Source organism: Corvus hawaiiensis, chromosome Z (assembly GCF_020740725.1).
Source record: "Corvus hawaiiensis isolate bCorHaw1 chromosome Z, bCorHaw1.pri.cur, whole genome shotgun sequence".
Taxonomy (NCBI): domain Eukaryota; kingdom Metazoa; phylum Chordata; class Aves; order Passeriformes; family Corvidae; genus Corvus; species Corvus hawaiiensis.
The window spans coordinates 29,547,306-29,564,174 of record NC_063255.1 but is presented as its reverse complement, the minus strand read 5'-3'; the positions used below and the strand labels follow the sequence as shown (position 1 = coordinate 29,564,174).

The window sequence follows — 16,869 nt, the reverse complement described above, 5'->3', positions numbered from 1 at the left end:
TGCAGGACCAATAAAATCAAGATTCCTTTCAGTCTCAGGAGTGAAGCAATATCTCTTCACTTTCTTGGTATGTGGCTAAGTGGTTTTGGTCTGAAATCTTTCACCTGCAGTACTTAGGAAGGCAAAGCTGAAAGGTTTGGTGCTGTTTCTGTTTTGAGACATGGATCAATTCTCAAAGAGTTCTAATGTGGTCAGAATAAAAAGTGAGGTGATAGAAACACTCCTAGATACTTGCTAGGCATTCACAACAGTGTTTGAAGGCAGAGATGATACACTAGGCACTGCAGTTGAATTCTCAGAAGAAATAATGAATAAAATAGTGAGTGAGGCAGGAAATTCTGAAAGATTCTTCTACTTTCTGTTGAGCTACTCCAACTGTCTATTAGGTATCTCTATGAAACAAATGTTAAAGAAACTTTTAAATAGCCCATATGTGACTGTCACCCCACTTTATCTCCATTACAAAGTAGATGAATGCTTGCACAGAAACAAAAAGCCTGTTTCTAGGAAAATCACAGTTCCCTGGAATGTGATCAGATTTAACATAACCTTTATAACAGAGTTACCATAGCATGTTATAGTACTGTATCTGCTCTGTTTCTGGGCATATAATCTAAACTGTGTGGTAGAATTGAGCAGTATCACAGTCTCTATGATCAAGCTGAAACACTAGCTACTAATACAAATTTGTGGGTAAGTTTTCCTTTTGTCTGCTCTAATCTGACTTGTTTCTGAAGCGTTCAGAACTTCCCATTTGGATTTTTCAGAAAGTTTATATACTTGATGTAAGAAAACTTATGTAACACAAACAGCATTAGTATGAACCATTAGGTCAGCAGCCTAATATCAAGAAAAATCTGGGGTATGAGAGTAAACAGCACTTGGTTTAACAGCTAATTTTTAAAGATATTTTAGATGCTTTGGTTTGGATCAGCCTTGGTGAAAACCAGATTAAGATGGTGTTTGTCAGTGACAGAGTAACTTTTTTCTATAGGCCTGTTAATGGGAGAAGAGTTGGGATGCTAATGTCTTAGAAAATGTATATCATTTATTCATATATGCAAGTAAATGTTCTTATGGTTTTATTCAGCTTTTTTGAAGTTGCATCCCAACTCTTATTATGTTTTGTTTTTTGTTTTCTGGTTTTTTGTAAAATATTGTAGGTATGTGGGCAAAGATTATTCTTCTGCCCAGGAACAAATGGAAGATGAAATGAAAGCGTACTACAGTCAGAACAGTACCTTGTCACCAGCTCAGTCTCTGAGTGTTGGGCAACTCGTTGCAGTACATGCTGAAGAAGATGCCTGGTTGCGTGCTCAGATAATTTCTCTAGAAGACAACAGAATAAAGGCAAGCAATTACCTCTTTTGGCACTTGGAAAAATAATTGAGACAAGCTTGTTTTTTAGATACACGGTCAATTCTTAAATGTGCTGCACTAGTATTCTTTCTTTTCTTGCCCTGAAGTGCTTCTGTTTTCAGGTATATGAGAAATTAAGACCTTGTAGAAGTTGTGTGATTGACAGAATTAAATGGTCTTTCAGGTTTTTTTCCATAAATAGTTTGAGTTTGGGGGTTTTGGTTTTAAAAGGGGCTGGGCCCTATAGCACTTTGGTGCTGAAAATGTACCTTTGATAGGAGGCATGGTTTGAGGGGAACATAGCAAGAGAAACGGAAGGACGACACTCATTTGCTCCTAGATCTTGTCTGAAGTCTTGTACTGAAGTATCTCTAACATGAACATAAATAGAAAGCAAAAAAGAAAGTATACTTTCCCCTTCCAGGCAGATACGGTGTTTTGGGAGTTATGTATGCATTTTAGTTAAACTGCATTGACGTTATTTAACTCTAAACTTTTCCTGTGCCAAACAGACTCTTCTTGCCATCTGCAGTGAAATTAGAACATACATTAGAAGTATAAAAAAAGTTTAGAACTTCTCAATTATTTCTTGTCTAGTCAACATTAATGAGACCTCTTTAACATTTTTGTTTCTTTCCCCAGTTAGGTCACTTTTTACCCAGCCCTACTTAGCATACTTTTAAAGTTGAACCATTTTATAAATACTGAAATAGCCTATGTATTAGAACTGAGTTTTTTCTGAAAATTAGTATGATACCCTTCAGCTATAAGTTGGAGTGAGGTGTCAGAACTTGGTTTTGTGAAAGATTGTTGGGTTTAGAGAAGTGGCAAGAAAATTAGTGGTATGCTTGCCTCTAATTTCTCCCTAGTCAGAGCTATCAGCCAAAAGAAGGCTGCTGCTTTATTGCTGCTTTTTGCACTTTTTTTTGTCCTCTGTCAGAGTTCAGACCTCCTTTCAATATTTGCTGTGCAGATATTTTGCAGGGTAGAGTTCAGAAAAAATGTAGGAAGTCCCATCAAGGCCTTCTTTCTCTCACTTTTGCTCCAGTTACTTGCTGCCAATCAGCAGTTTCCATTCTAGTTTCCTGCATTGACTGTGGTATTTGTACCAAAGTAAAGACAAGCTTAAATCAAAATTATTCTCTTAATGCTGTAAAAACAATAGGCAAAATTTATAAGGGCACCTAAGTGGTATTTGACTTTTCAACACTTTCAAAACTTTATAAATAAAAATTGCAACTTTATTACCGTTCTTCATGTGGTTTGAGTTAATATATGCTGAATTCTTCCAGCACTGTTCTTATTTATGGTTGAGATTCTATAGAACAGTTGGAGAGGATGGTTTTACAGAGATCTTGAGAAGGAGGCTTTCCCTGAAAACATGAAAGTAATGGTACTAAACTGGCAAAAAGTAGTTTGTCTGTGGCTGCATAGAGAATGTGGTAACTGAGTACATTCTCCCTAGACTCAAGAAAACATACTTACAATTATATTCATGATCTTGTGCTTTTAAATCCCTTTTCCATTATCAGGTGTACTATGTTGATCACGGCTTCACTGAGTTCGTTGAAAGCAACAGTGTGTGCAGACTACAGAAACAGTTCAGATTGCTTCCTTTTCAAGCTGCAAAATGTAAACTAGCAGGTAGGAGAAAACCAGTGCTGACGGTACACGTGCTTACTGCTATGCTTACCGTTGGCACAGCTTATGGATTGAAGCCTCTGCAAGCCTGGAAGTTCTGATCCTTGTTTGTAACAGTTCTGTATGTGTATGATAGATTTTGTTCAGCACAGCTAGTCTAAGCAGACATGGATATGCATAGAAAGAAGGAAGGAAGAAAGGATGTGAAGAAGAGTTTTACAGAGAATGCTTGATATTAGAAGACAATTATATCCTCTATTTCTGTAATGGAGCTTAATTGTTCCTGTACTTAACATGGATGTCTTTGTCCCTTTAATATATGTGAGCCTAAAGAAAGAAAAGGAAACATTTACTGTTGTGTGAAGCAATGTACACTAGCAAAACATCTTTTTCCATAAATGAGGTACATCTGTTGTGGCCAGATGAGGCAATATTTCTAAATATGAGCCAATTTAATTATTTTGAAGTGATCCTTCCCCTTTCAGTACTTGCATACTTGCAGACTTCCTAGACTCTTCTGGAATTTATTTACCTTTCTAAAATTGTAGGCCTTTTTAACTTTTTAAAAATACTAAATTTTAAATATGTGAAATTGCTGTGAATGAGCTTGGCTTTTTTTTGTTTGGTTGGTTTTTTAATACTTGGATGCATTCAATTTTCGACTGTTTTTCTGGTTTTGAAGAGGTCTTTTTCTTTTCTATTCTGCCCTGCCCCCAAAGATGGCTTTCTTTGATAAAAAGGTAGAAATAAAGTAGATTGCAAGTAGTAGGGGTGCAGTACAGCTTCTGTACACAAAAAGGTACGGTGTGTCTTACAGGACTGGAAGCCTTCTGTGATGATCCTGTCCTAGTAAAGGCTGTGGAATCACAGACATGCTTCAAGATATTTGCTGTGGAAATACTGGAAAAGAGTGATATTCCTCTTCTTGTTCTCTATGACACTTCTGGAGAAGATGATATCAACATCAATGCTACTTGTCTGAAGACATTGTATGACAAGTCCCTTGAACTGCACCTACAGGTACTATTGTCTTGTTTCCCCCTTAAACTTTAAAAATCATAGACTGCTGAGGTCTTAGATGGACAAAAAACAGTACTCAGAAATTTGCTAAGTTCTGTGTGGGTTTTTTTTCCCCCTTTCTTGTCAAACTCTTACTGTTGCAGGTAGATGCACTGTATACCAATGTCAGAGTAACCAGTGTTTTCTCTGATGGGAGCCTGTACTGCCAAGTGCCATCCAAAGGCTTGTCTAGACTTTCTGAAATACTGCAGAAACTAGAAGACTACTTTCTTTACAAGGTAAGTTCTGTGGTGAAGTCCTGAAGCATTTCTCCAGAGAGTACCAATAATTTTCCTTGCATGTAAGTTCAAGTTTCTGTGGTAGCCATAGACTATTCAAAAAGGCTAAAAATTCTCTTTCTAGTTTGGGGCTTTTGGGGTGCATCTTTCAGTGTGAAAAGTGTCTTTTGATGCTTCATTTTTCACAAGCATTCTCTAAGGCTTCAGTACCTATGTACAGCTTTCCTGGAATAGTTAGAATAGTAACAATATGGCTCTCAATGGGAAGCTTCCCATAATAACTGCATGAGATTGGTATAAAGCCTGTGGAGATACTGCCATTTTTTTTTCTGGAAATTTTACATTATGAACTTGAGGTACATAAACAGCTACATCTGTATAAAGTGGCAATAAAAGCAGTGTAATCAAGGTCTGTTCTTCTTCACATGGCTTTTTTGGAGATTCAGTGGCTTTGATCTGATACATCTGATTCTGCATATCTTGTTCTTGCATCTTTAGCTTTTGAATGTGGTGGCTAGTATCAACATCCAAGTGATCTATAGGAGACATTTTGAAAAGTCGTAAGTTGCTTTAAAATAAGCACGTGGCAGAGAAGTCTGACATTCCACCAGCCATTTAGAGATGCAACAATCCTTATTAGACTCAAGAGAATTTAGGCCAAAGAGAAGAAATCCTAAGAGAATCTAATTTGTAAGAACGAAGATAATAAATTTTTTAATTCAGCTGTGCCTGACACAATCAAATCATGCAATGCAGATCCTTGGGGGTCCTGTTAGAACTGCTGCTTGTGCAACTACTCTGTCAAAGTGTTTTAGGTATAGAAGTTGAGCTTTAGACCTATTCTCAGACCATCTGGAAATATTTTATACTGAACATATTTAATTCATCAGAATTCAGTTTCAAGCAAGCTAAACACTGAAAGTAAGTATATAAACCCTGAAATATTTAGCAACACAAAGGAAGGCAGCCATGTCGGCATTTCAAGAGTTGGTATTTGTTGGAGACAGTACTTGTTAGTTTCTTGCTGCAATCAAGGAAAGAGACTGTTCTTCAGATTCTTTTAATATCAGGCTTTGCAGCTTATCTGGAGGGTTTAAATTCATTTTGCCTGAGAATTTAAACCAAGTAAGGTGTTGACTGTTCTTCAAATGAAGTTTCTCCATGCTTTTTATAGTGTAGCTGTTGTCTTGTTATGTTATTTAGGATTATCATGGTGACTGTCACCCCCATGAGACTTTCATTTGAGTCAGCAGTAAATTTGGTTTGCTACATATCTCAAGAAACTATATGTTCTAGAATATAAGCTAGGAGCTTCTTCACTTGTCTGTCATAGCTCTTAACTGCTCTTGCTTTTCCAATTAAATAATTGTTGGTGATTTCCTAGTCTGTTTCCAAATGTGGCTTTTTAACTCTGGCACTTTGTATTCTCTCAATTTCCCTGTAAGATACAGATCTTGGAATTAAAAGATTTACCAAGTGGGGAAGCTTAAAGCAATGTGATAAGAAGTGCTTCTAAAGCTGGAAAGATACTTTTTATTTGAAACAGAGCTTTTGCTTCTCAGTACTGTTTATGCCATGTGTTGGTTTTGAAATGTTTAGTTGAGTGCCTGATAGTAATAGCTTTTTGCTTTTTGACTCCTGTTTTTGTTTTTGCAGCAAACATCTGAGTTCAATGTATTGGTACCTTTCTGTGGCAAAATCTGCTTGTTTCCTTCCAAAGGAAAATGGGCACGTGTAGAGGTAAGAAGTATTCAAAAAGCAGCTACAGTTTGCCCACATAGAAATGTCTCTTCTTTTTTTCAACTCAATCTGAATGTTTAAGTTCCATTAAATATTTTATAATTCGTGTGTGTCACTATTGGGCTTTTAACCTCAAAATTATGCTCTTGCTTTCTTCTTTTCAGATAAAAATAATTCACACTAGACGGGCACTTGATGTGAAGTTTATGGATATTGGAACAGTTGCAACTGTAAAAGTATCAGAGCTCAAAGAAATCCCACCACAGTTCCTGAGAGAAGTAATTGCAATACCTCCTCAGGTATGAAGACATGTTAAAGTTAACCTGTATTTGATCTCTTGGCAGTGTTTTTAGTGCTGCTACTTCAAGGTTTATGTAATGAAATTCTGTTTTGTTTCATAGCATTCAATATTGCAGTGTATTTCATTGTGCATCTTTGCCTAAAATAAATCACAGTGTAGTCCTGTGAGTTGGTGGATATTGTGTATGTGTTGTGGTACTGGATTTGCATTTTGCTCTTTCTGTTTGTCATACATGATTGACTCTGTCAGCATTATTCTCTGAATTGGAACTTATGGACCAGCTTTCGTATTACTAAATTATACCTTGTACACTTAATTCTGTTCTTAGGCTTTAAAATGCTGTCTGGCAGATCTGCCTCCTAACACTGGCATGTGGACTCCAGATGCTGTACTGTGGCTGAGAGATGCTGTAACAAATTGTCCTGAATTTAGCATGAAGGTAAATACTCAAAATGCCTATGAGACCTGAAATCATATAGGCATGTGAAAAGAGTATTGGAAGAACAACTTTAAGAGCTCAACAACTCTTCAAATTGATTTTTGTTACAGAAATGTAAAAGTTTGTAACCAGCTATGGGACATAAATGCTATACAAAGTTTTTTCCTTAGGAAATTTGTCATAAAACTTACTTGCTTAAGCCTGTTAGAATTTTCTCTTTCCCCCTCTGCTGTGAATTTAGCAACTTTCACAGCAGTTTCTCACATTTTGCTGTCTAAGTCCAAATATGCAGCTAGAGTTATTTTGCCATTGATAAGAAAGAAACACCGTTGTTCATTTTTCAACACATAAAAATATGCAACTTCTGAGTTAATCTTGAATTGCTTTTATGCCTCTTGTGAGCAAAGCTGCTTCTCCTTCTAGTCTTTGAAAGCAGTTTTATTTTTTGTTTGCTTTTTCTAATCAAGTTTGTTTTAGTATATGCTTTATATACTTAAAATTTCTCTTATCTTTGAGATAAAATTATTTCCATTTGCAATGTATCCTAGCCAGTTTAACTAACTGAAAATACTCTCCTAAAGGAAATCTGTTACTAACTACAGACTAAACAAAGATTATTTCCTCTTAACATTTCGATTCCAGATACTGTCAGCAGACACTTTGAAAAAGTGTTTTGTAGCTTTTCTTAACCTTTTTGCTTGCTGTAGTCCAAACCTGAAGTCTGAGACTTACACCTGTAGTACCTGGTTTTTCTAGACACCCTCTTCCAAGACAGTTTGAGTTGGGTGCTAATTTTTGCTGTATTAAAAAACAGACAGCAGATGTATGTATGCTTTAATTGCAGAAAGTTTTTATTCCTGGCTAGGAACATCAACAGAAGAATCACTAAAGGAATGTTGCATACTTTGTCAAATTAAAATTTAAGTGCTTTACTACTACTAATGTTAGCATATCTGATGTTAAATAGGAAATATTTTTATGTCAATGCTTGAAAATTACACATGGTAGAAACCTGGAAACATTTTTCATCTTTTTTTTTCATCTAATTTAGCAGGCCTCATTTTCCATAGTGACAGGAAGATACTTTAAAGGATTAGGTGTTATTATTTAATAGTTGTTTACGTGTTTGTGGACTACTGTTCTTCTGAAAACTAGAAATTGTACACAGAGTATTGAGATTGAACCTGTTGGATGGAACAATTCAAGTTTTGTATTTGCTTTATATTAGTAGAATAGCTGCAGGTGCTTTTTATCTTTTTATCTGCTGTGAATGGCTTATTACCCACAGCTTCATTAATGTCTTTGGGAGAACACTGAAAATGTTTCTGTGCATAAATGCAGTGAACTGTTGCTGCTTTAGTCTTCTGTACAAAATCAGATGTGCCTTTAATAGTTACTAACTGGATGTTAAACTGGTTTTTGTGTTCCAAGGTGATTAAACAGGATGCTTCAAAGGGAATTGCTCACATTTACTTGTTTGCTCCAGAGAATTTCCCAGACATGGATCGTAGCATCAACAAACAGATCAAAAATGCAGACTTGTGGAAACATCAGAAAGATGTTTTCTTGAGTGTGACACCCAGTGGGACTAGCTCCACAAAAGCTATAAGTGATGCTGTTTCAGCTCTACAGTTGTCTAGTGGGAAGCTGGAGAAGAGTTTCCCTGATTCAGCCAGAGAGCCGGGCAGTGCAGTGTCCACCACTGATATGCCGCCTCCTCTACCCTTGCCAAAGCCCGGTGACCTCATGGATATCTATGTCTCGGTGGCCTGCCACCCTGGTCATTTCATCGTCCAGCCTTGGAATGAGCTAAACAATCTGTACACCCTAATGGAAGAAATGATCTTGTACTACAGCAGGGCAGAAGAGAAGCCTGTGAACATTGAAAAAAACAAGCTGTATGCAGCTAAAATTGGAGATGAGTAAGTAGATGCTTAAATTACTTAAAATCTTTAAAAGCAAGCTTAACTCTGCTAAGCTAGGAAAGCCTAGCTTTGCTTAGTCCGCATTGTTAACAACATAGCAGATGTCCAATGATATCTCAGAGATTAAGGGAGTAAATGAGGTTGCAGTCTCTTCATGCTTCCAGATTGTAGCTGGGATAGTTTACTTTTATTCAGCAAAATCCAGATCTGGGAAGCCTGAGACATGTTGGTTAAGATCTTTTGGTTGTGCATTATTTTTCTGGTGTGTTGACAGTGTATGAATATGAATTCAAATTATCTATTCTTGTTCTCCCCCCTTTTAGGTGGTACAGGGTCATAATAAAAGGAATTCTTAGAAATGGGTTTTTGTCAGTGTATGAGCTGGACTATGGCAAACATGAGTTTGTGAGCATACGGAAAGTACAGCCACTCTTGAATACATTTAGAAGACTGCCTTTCCAAGCTATCACAGCTCAGCTTGCAGGTAGGTATCAAGCATTTGCAATTGTTTTGGTTAAAGTCTTATATCAGTGGGCATACGAGATGAACAGAAATGTGAACTGAACAAAGTCAAATGTTATGTAATTGGGTATTTTCTACATGTTTATGTCATCAAAGTAGCTCTGCTTTTATTCTTGGCATAGGTGTGGTGATGATTCTGTTTCATTACTTTTGTTTGTTTAATTTAATGCAGCACTTTAAGTTACAATCTTTGAGAATGAAGACTGCTTAAACTTTCCCAGCAGCTACTTTTCATTGTCATAAAATTTATCATTTAGTATGTGTGATATCTACTGTGCAAAAGACACAGGGAAATAAAAACTAAATGTTTTTTGGATCCTTTAACATAACCAATTACCAAGTGTGAAAGTTATGATGTGTCTGTTGATAAGAACCTAATGTTCTGATTATCATAGTTTACATAAAGTTAGGAACCTAGATGCTGAATTACTACAGAATTTTTTCATATATACCTTGACTGTACTGTAATTTACAGTTCATATTTGGTATCCAGAGTTGCCTGAAATTGTTGGTTTTCTCAAACAAACAAAAAACTCCACAAGGGAATGGGGCTTTCAATAAGCTTATATAAGATAATTTCCTTGAGAACATGCGGCATAGAGAGTGTGCATACATCTGAGAGAATTTAAAAAATAAAACTTGAACTCTCCTTGCTATCTTTTCTTTCCTTTCAGAATTTTTCCTTCATTTCTGCGTTGCGTTCAGATGTACGTGTCTCAGCTGCTGCTTTCTGATGCTGTTTGGTCAGCACTGGTCTAGATTTCAGTCACAGAATATGCTTGTTGGAAGTGACAGGCTACAGAGTTAGTGCTCTGTGCCTTCTGTGGATCTGCTTTCCTGCATAGCCTCAGTGTGACCTTGGGGATTGCTTTAAACTGGTGATGGGTAATGGATGGATGTGCTGCCGACAGGCTGGGGTCCTCTGAGTGCAGTGCTGTAATGTGGCTGATTTCTAGCTGTGGCTGTCTTCTGGAGTAGTACAGGATCACGCTCAGCAAGCCTGCAAGTCATCCACTTTTCCTGCTTCACTGAGTCTCCCAAGTAGCTAGTTGTTGCCTCTGAGATGCTTGTATTGTCAAAGCAGGCCAGCTGAGCCTGGAAGATCAGTAACTATTGTCCTGCTATTCTTCCACTTTTTTCTCTCTGTTTTCGTGTCTCATGCCTCTTAGTCTCTGATCTGTTTCCTTGTAAAATCCCATTTGCTTCCACAATAGCCTTTCCTAGCATTAATTACCCTTTCTTAAGTGTTGACTAACTGTTGGGTTTTAATTCCTTCTGTAATCTGCAGGCAGCTGTGTTCCTGTGTTGCCCTATCTGTGGCAAGCTGCTGCTAATAGTAGAAGCAAAGTACTGTCATTTTGCTGTTCGGCTTCTACTATCCATAAAGTGGCTTTTGGGTACTTCTGCATGATATTCGAGCCCCTGTGTCTAGATGCTGTACACCAGCATGGTCTGGGGAATTGAATCCCAAGTCTGCAGGAGCCACTTATTTCTAGGTGGATTACAGCCATATTCAAAAACCCATTTGGGTTCCAGCAGACTTGACTTTGTGGGATGCTGCTCTGAAAAAAGTAAGAGCAGTTGTGAGGCATTTAGGCATAATTTCTTTTTGTTTCTGCCCTCTGTATGTCTAGTTTGGGACTTGAAGGTTTGGCAGGTGTTCCAGTAACTGATGCTGCTTTGAGATGAAGAAAACTCAATCTTAAAGCAAGGCCCCTCAGGACAAGTAATTTCAGCATCCTCAGGCTGAAGACAAAGAAAGTTTGTTTTGAAAGGATCTTTAGTTTCTTTTATGTAGTAGTTCCTGATAAGCCCTGGTCATGCAAGGCAGCTAATATTCTCTGAATGGCTCAGTGAGTCAGTGCTATTGCCTTTCACTTCTGCAAACATATCCGTATCTTTAGACTTCAAGAAAAAATAAATGTCCTAGTCTGTGTAATAATTAAGCTTGTTTGTGTGGGAGATGAGTGAGCTTGTGTTTCTCTTCTAGATTTAAGTTGCATTCATTAGCACTTTAAAATCTGTTTTCTCAAGTATTTAAACTCACACCACTTCTTTATAAACTTAGATTGGTCTAGTCCATAAATGACCTTCTGTTTTGCTTTACATTTGTCCTAGGAGTGAAAAGCCAGCAGTGGTCAGAAGAGGCATCAATAGTGTTTCGGAATCTTGTAGAGAAGAAACCTTTTGTGGCACAGATACAGGCAGTTAATGACAGCACTAACTCTTGGGATCGAAAAATAGTGACTTTTCTCGTGGACACATCTCTTCCACATATTGATACATGGATTCATGATTTTGTGTCTCAAAGTCTTGTGGAATTTTCAAAGGGTGATTAATCATCACTTCTGAAATGTAGCAGCTTAGCAATAAAATAAGTAACAGGCTTTGAAGATAAATATAACTACTACATGGCCTTGAAGATATAATGGGGATAAAATTGAAAAATTTGTGTTTGTTTAACAAGTTTGAGTACTGTTGACTTCAGCTGACTTTCTGAAAATTTTCACGTTGTTTACGATTGTAATGCTAGAATATTTGAGTTAAATTATTTTAAAAGTTATTTATCAATAAAACTGTTCAATTTCGTTCTTGTGATCATTACCTAATTTTGGAGGGCTTTTTATCTCATCGCTATTACTCAGAGCCATTACAGGGTACTCCTTCCTTTAACAAGTGTTTTTTATTGCTGACTTTTTTTGTCAGAGATGTGCATAGTTGTCGAGTTCTTCCCTCTTCCTTAACTTGGTACGCTTTGAATAGTGCCTTGCTTGGAATACTGCATTTGCAGGGCTGAGTATTCACAGAAGGGTCTGCACTTTGTGTGCTTACTGCTATGTTTGCTGTTCTTTAGCAGGGATACCACTTCCCTGAATTCTCCACTCCCCTCCTCACCCCACCCCCCTGACCAGCTGCTGAATTCAAAGCATTCCTTTCCCTCTTTTTCATAGCTTGTTTTCATGTATGCTTCTGAGAAACTTCAGAGGATTTCTGCTCCCTGGAGACAGGAAAAAGCAGTGTGCTATAAGCATGCGGATGGGTGCTTATAGTCCTCTGAATGCAGTATTTTTGGCCTACTTTAGAACCTACTTTATTTTTGGCATTAGAAATATTTAGAGGAGGTGTAGACATGATTATATTTCATAGTCTGCTCTCTCAATTTGAATTTGCTTGCCATAGTCCCTCTAGATTGTTAAACACAATATTAAAGCTTTACACGACGAATACCAGCAACGAGATTTTCTTCTGCAAGGCTGTGTAGTATTTCTAGTAGTACACAAGCCAAGCTAAGAAATTCTACTATAATGCTGTTGGCAGGAGTACAGGAGACTGGACAGAAAGGGAAACAAGACTGAAAGGTGCTGTGCATGTGTAACTGTAGGGTGAGAGAGAGAAAGTGCACACAAATACTCTGAGCAAACGAGCTGTTTCAGCCTGTAGGACTTAGATTTGCACTCTCTTAGTCTAATTCTGGTGGTGTTCTGGAGAAGGTCTGAGCTAAGCAGCAAGGAGTCCTCTTGGAAGTGTGGTGCGTTTCACTGGGTATAGTAGAGCCCTCATGATTAGAGTGGGCAGTGATAAACTAGCAAACTGCTATTCTAATGCAAATTGCTACTTAACGCGGTCCTCTCCATATTTAGGTGTGCTGAGGCTGAGACTCTTAAGTGTACTTTAGAGAGAGGTAGTATTAACAATAAAGATAGTAATAGTTTTCCATATTAATCAACTTCTTCAGCTGCCATGGCAGAGAAGGTGAAGAATGCAAGTGAAGGAATCCATGTGGTGATGAACTACTGTAAGATACACTTCCTTGCAAAGTTTCCCTATGTAGGATGGGTTCTGAGTCTGAAACTGAATGATGTAGGACAGTAGAATGAGACAAGCACTCCCCTGAGCTCCTGAAGAGAGTTTTCCTGTGTGTCTAAGACCATATCTCACTTTCACAATCATGCAGGCTGATGGCTACAAGCCATTTTCATGGCAATAGAGAGTTTTGCTGGAACTATTTTGAAGTTTGGTTTCATAAGAAATACCTGTGCTGTGTTTGCATCCTTTAAGGCTTAGGGATCTGCTCTTTTCCAGAAGTTTACTTGCACCTGTGTACTGATGAGGCAGCGTTTGAGACTCTTTACTTGTAGTATTAGAGGAAAGAGCCTAGCAGATGTTCAAGAGACTCAAGATGTTTTCCAACCTTGTCTGCCCCTTCTGAAATAATGCCTCACCCTCTCCTTGGTTGTTGGTGGCTAAAAAACCCAGGTCAGAAGCAAGGACACATTCCTACAGTCCCACGCATTTGCACAGTACTGGAGTTCATAGAGGCTGCTTTTTATGTTGGTAAAACAGAGTGCTAACTAATCAGCAAACCCACAGGCACCACTGTCCAGGTGGTGAATTGTTTTGTGCATGCATGAAGCATACACCCAACCCAAAGTTACTGACATGATGCTGCATTCTATTCATACTCTGTATCCAGGGGGGCTGCACTGACATGTCCCTCCATCTTCATTCCCAGGATACAGTACCACCCCTGCCTTCATTAGCTCCACTACTAGTCCATTACAGTACAGGTCTGCTGTCTCCTTGTGCAGAACTAGGATTTTATGCCTGCTTTTAGTGTTACTCTCCTACTCCATGTAAGATCCCGTCATACATTTTATTTGCTAATTGACCTGCTAGTGCTCTTTGAGACATCTCATGCTCTGCCTCACAAAATGTGCAGAGCATGTGGGGCATACATAGTATTGAACACTTTTGAGTTTGTTTAAGTTTCCAAGCCATGAAATAGCATAATGAATAGTTAGTCTGCTGTCCCTAGGAGGTACTAGACACGCTAGCTCTGTGGAAGCTGTTAATGTACACAGAATACTGTGTGGTTCTTAACTTCACTTTTTCAGCGGTCGGTGTTGCAGGGTGGTTGTGAACGGTTTCTCTGCTTTCACGAATGCATGGCACTTCAGTGGGGCTGCTTCCACGGCCCATGTCTGAATCAGGCAGGTGGTGGAGTTACGTTCCATTCTGACAGCTATTAGAAAGGCCTCCAGTAGAACACTACATGCGGTTCTGGGGACTGCCCTCCAGGAAAGACATGGATTAATCACAGAGAATCTAGATGAAAGCAACAACAATGTCTAGAAAGTCTGGTTTAAATAGCAGGATTTGCAATTGGTCTGGATGGAAGAAGGATAAGGAGGGGAACACTTTCAGAACTTTTCACTGATAACTGTTTTTATATGTAGATAAAATAAGGCATGTAAAAGCTTTAGTTGCAGGAAGAAAGGGGCACAGCCAGGGAATTCACTGGAACTCCAGTTTCACTTTAAATGCCAAAACCATGCAGGATGTATCTGCAGAAGCCCAGCTGATCATCCCTTGGAATGTGGATATGGAATGTGTAGTTCTTAGGACCGCACCCAGGATAACTTACAACCAGAAAAAGAGAATGCAGCTTTGTTAGACATGTTTTGTGGATCATTGTGAATTTTATAAAATGAAAAATGATCATTGATAACTAGAGAAAAGAGATGACACTGTAATCACTAAAATAAACAAAGCAGGTCTCTTACTTTCCCAGGGCTGTGAACAATGAGCACTTTCAAACCACCTCTGTTCTGTTTATTCCATCTCAGCTGGTTTTTGTTAAGTTGACAAAGTTCAAGTTTACCTGTTTTCATCTCCCAGTGTGTTCACTCCAGGTCATTTTGAGGAGCTCTTGTTTCGTCAGAGAAACATGAGAACCCTCTTTGCTATCTCAAAATGAATTCCTATCTCTAGGTTTTCCAATCCTGGACTCCCCTTCCCCCATTTGGGAAGACTTTTGTTGCAAAGATCTTTTGTCTCACCATACTCCTCCTTTGTCCTCACAGCTGTACATCAGGCAAACCTTTGAGAGCCTGGATTCTCATGTGCTGACTGTGTTAGACAAGAAAAGTGAAGAAAAATCATGCAATGAAAAAAACATCACTTTAAACCTTCATAAAGCCTGAAAGCTTTCTTTTGTGGTTTTTTGTTCTTTGCTGATGTTTTCAGATTGGACTGGAATTCTTAAACAGGAGAATTGCCCTGCTCTGTGAACTTAGAGCTTGGCTAGGACAAGAGGAGCTTGTGACCTGAGTGGACATTCTTCATGCATGCCTAGCCACTTCCTTGAGGGCCATGGTGTAATCGGGGTTAGTGAAACTTGGTGTCTCATGAAAAGTACTACACTGTACATTACATGCAATATTCATCACTGCAGTGTGTCATGGCAAACACTGAGAACTACCACTGATGCACTGAAAGCAAGTGTGCTGAGAAGGCATCTTGCCTGATGGAGACAGGCTGAGTGCATTCTAAGGGGACCAAGACACCTTGGATGAGGTTCTGGTGCCCACAAAGCTACATCTGACAACAGCCAGATGGCATTAAAAAAAGTGGATCATATGTATCTCCGAGTACAAAACCAATGTGGGCTTGTAGGGAAGCTCGGTGGTGCCAGTGGATTGCTTCCTGAGCTGCTCCCAGCTTGCACACCCTGGAGAAAGGTATTTGGTAAACAGGTGGCATAGAAATTGGCATCCAGGTTTGTCTGATCTTGTACCTGTCAGGCTTCTTCAGCCTGAAGAAACTGAGGCATTTGGGTGAATTGGGTGGTTCCAAGTGCCTTTTTCTCTCCTGCCAGCAGCTGGGATGATGCCAGTGACTTGGGCCATAATCCTGCTCACCTCAATGAGACATGCACTGAATCCAGTGCTTGGCACGGCCTCCATTTGTATCCTTCATTTGCCCTAGCCATGAGGAGTATTTCAGATCTAACTGCAGATCTTCCTCCAAATGCCACAGGATGTAGAATTTCAGTACCAGCCAAAAAGAGGCCAAGTACCATCTCATGGCAGCTGGGGGCATTTTCAGATGAAGGTCATCTGACCACCAGGTCAGGGAGGTATGGGACTGGAGAAGCATTCAGATGCACTGGCCACCTCTGGTAAACCTGGGGCCCTTTCCAGTCTTGGCTTGTGGCTGCTGGTGGAGACCAGACGACAGAGGTAAGGAGGAGTTTGGGGCTGACACTTCGTGAGAGATTTGGTAAAAAATTATTAAAGGACAAATCCATGGGGCTTTAAAGTGACTCAAAGGTGAGGTACGGGAAAGATTTGGCAGCAGTGTTAAAACTTGATACCACAAGACTGGAAGGCAGCTCTCCTGGGCTGATTGCAGACTTGGAGCAGCTCTAGCGGCTGTCACTGGATGTATAGGGCAAATTGACACGGCGTGAAGTAAGACACGGGATTAGTAGGTGCATTGATATAGATGGCATTTGTGGGGAATTAGCTTTTATAAAGTGCCCAGGACTGCAGCCACAGGTCCCCAGCAGTGCTGGTAGTGGGACCATCTGGCCAGAGGCCTGGGTGGCCATGACTTGGTCTGGCTGAGCCTTGAGGCCCTGCTGCTCCCCCTGTCCCCGTGCTGCACCACTCCTCCCGGGAATGAGATTTTCCAGCCACAGTCTCAGGGTGCTTTACAGTGTCCTAGATCCCCAAGAAGATGCGTGCACATCTTGTGGGGTTTCCCAAAAAGGCAGTTTGCCGAGGCGTCTGGCTCGGCACTCTGAAGGACTTCGCCACGGGACAAAAAGCAGGCTCCAGCGTGTCTGAATCGTTAAAAAGC

At 39.4% G+C, this 16,869-nt stretch overlaps 1 protein-coding gene across 7 annotated transcripts in view; it reads left to right on the top strand.

Moving 5' to 3' along the window:
* TDRD7 (tudor domain containing 7) overlaps nucleotides 1-11,813 on the top strand; it is a 47,341-nt gene extending 35,528 nt beyond the window's left edge. For 6 of the 7 annotated variants that reach the window (XM_048291406.1, XM_048291400.1, XM_048291403.1 and 3 more), the window contains 10 exons: nucleotides 1,164-1,350; nucleotides 2,892-3,003; nucleotides 3,818-4,020; nucleotides 4,164-4,298; nucleotides 5,955-6,038; nucleotides 6,203-6,337; nucleotides 6,668-6,778; nucleotides 8,210-8,700; nucleotides 9,027-9,187; nucleotides 11,344-11,813. In XM_048291406.1, coding sequence (XP_048147363.1) covers nucleotides 1,164-1,350; nucleotides 2,892-3,003; nucleotides 3,818-4,020; nucleotides 4,164-4,298; nucleotides 5,955-6,038; nucleotides 6,203-6,337; nucleotides 6,668-6,778; nucleotides 8,210-8,700; nucleotides 9,027-9,187; nucleotides 11,344-11,564 — 1,840 coding nt within the window. In that variant the 3' untranslated portion in view covers nucleotides 11,565-11,813. Of the gene's footprint in view, nucleotides 1-1,163; nucleotides 1,351-2,891; nucleotides 3,004-3,817; nucleotides 4,021-4,163; nucleotides 4,299-5,954; nucleotides 6,039-6,202; nucleotides 6,338-6,667; nucleotides 6,779-8,209; nucleotides 8,701-9,026; nucleotides 9,188-9,899; nucleotides 9,933-11,343 lie in introns of all 7 variants that reach the window. The other variant, XM_048291404.1, reaches the window with a different exon arrangement.
* Nucleotides 11,814-16,869: the final 5,056 nt, after the last annotated feature.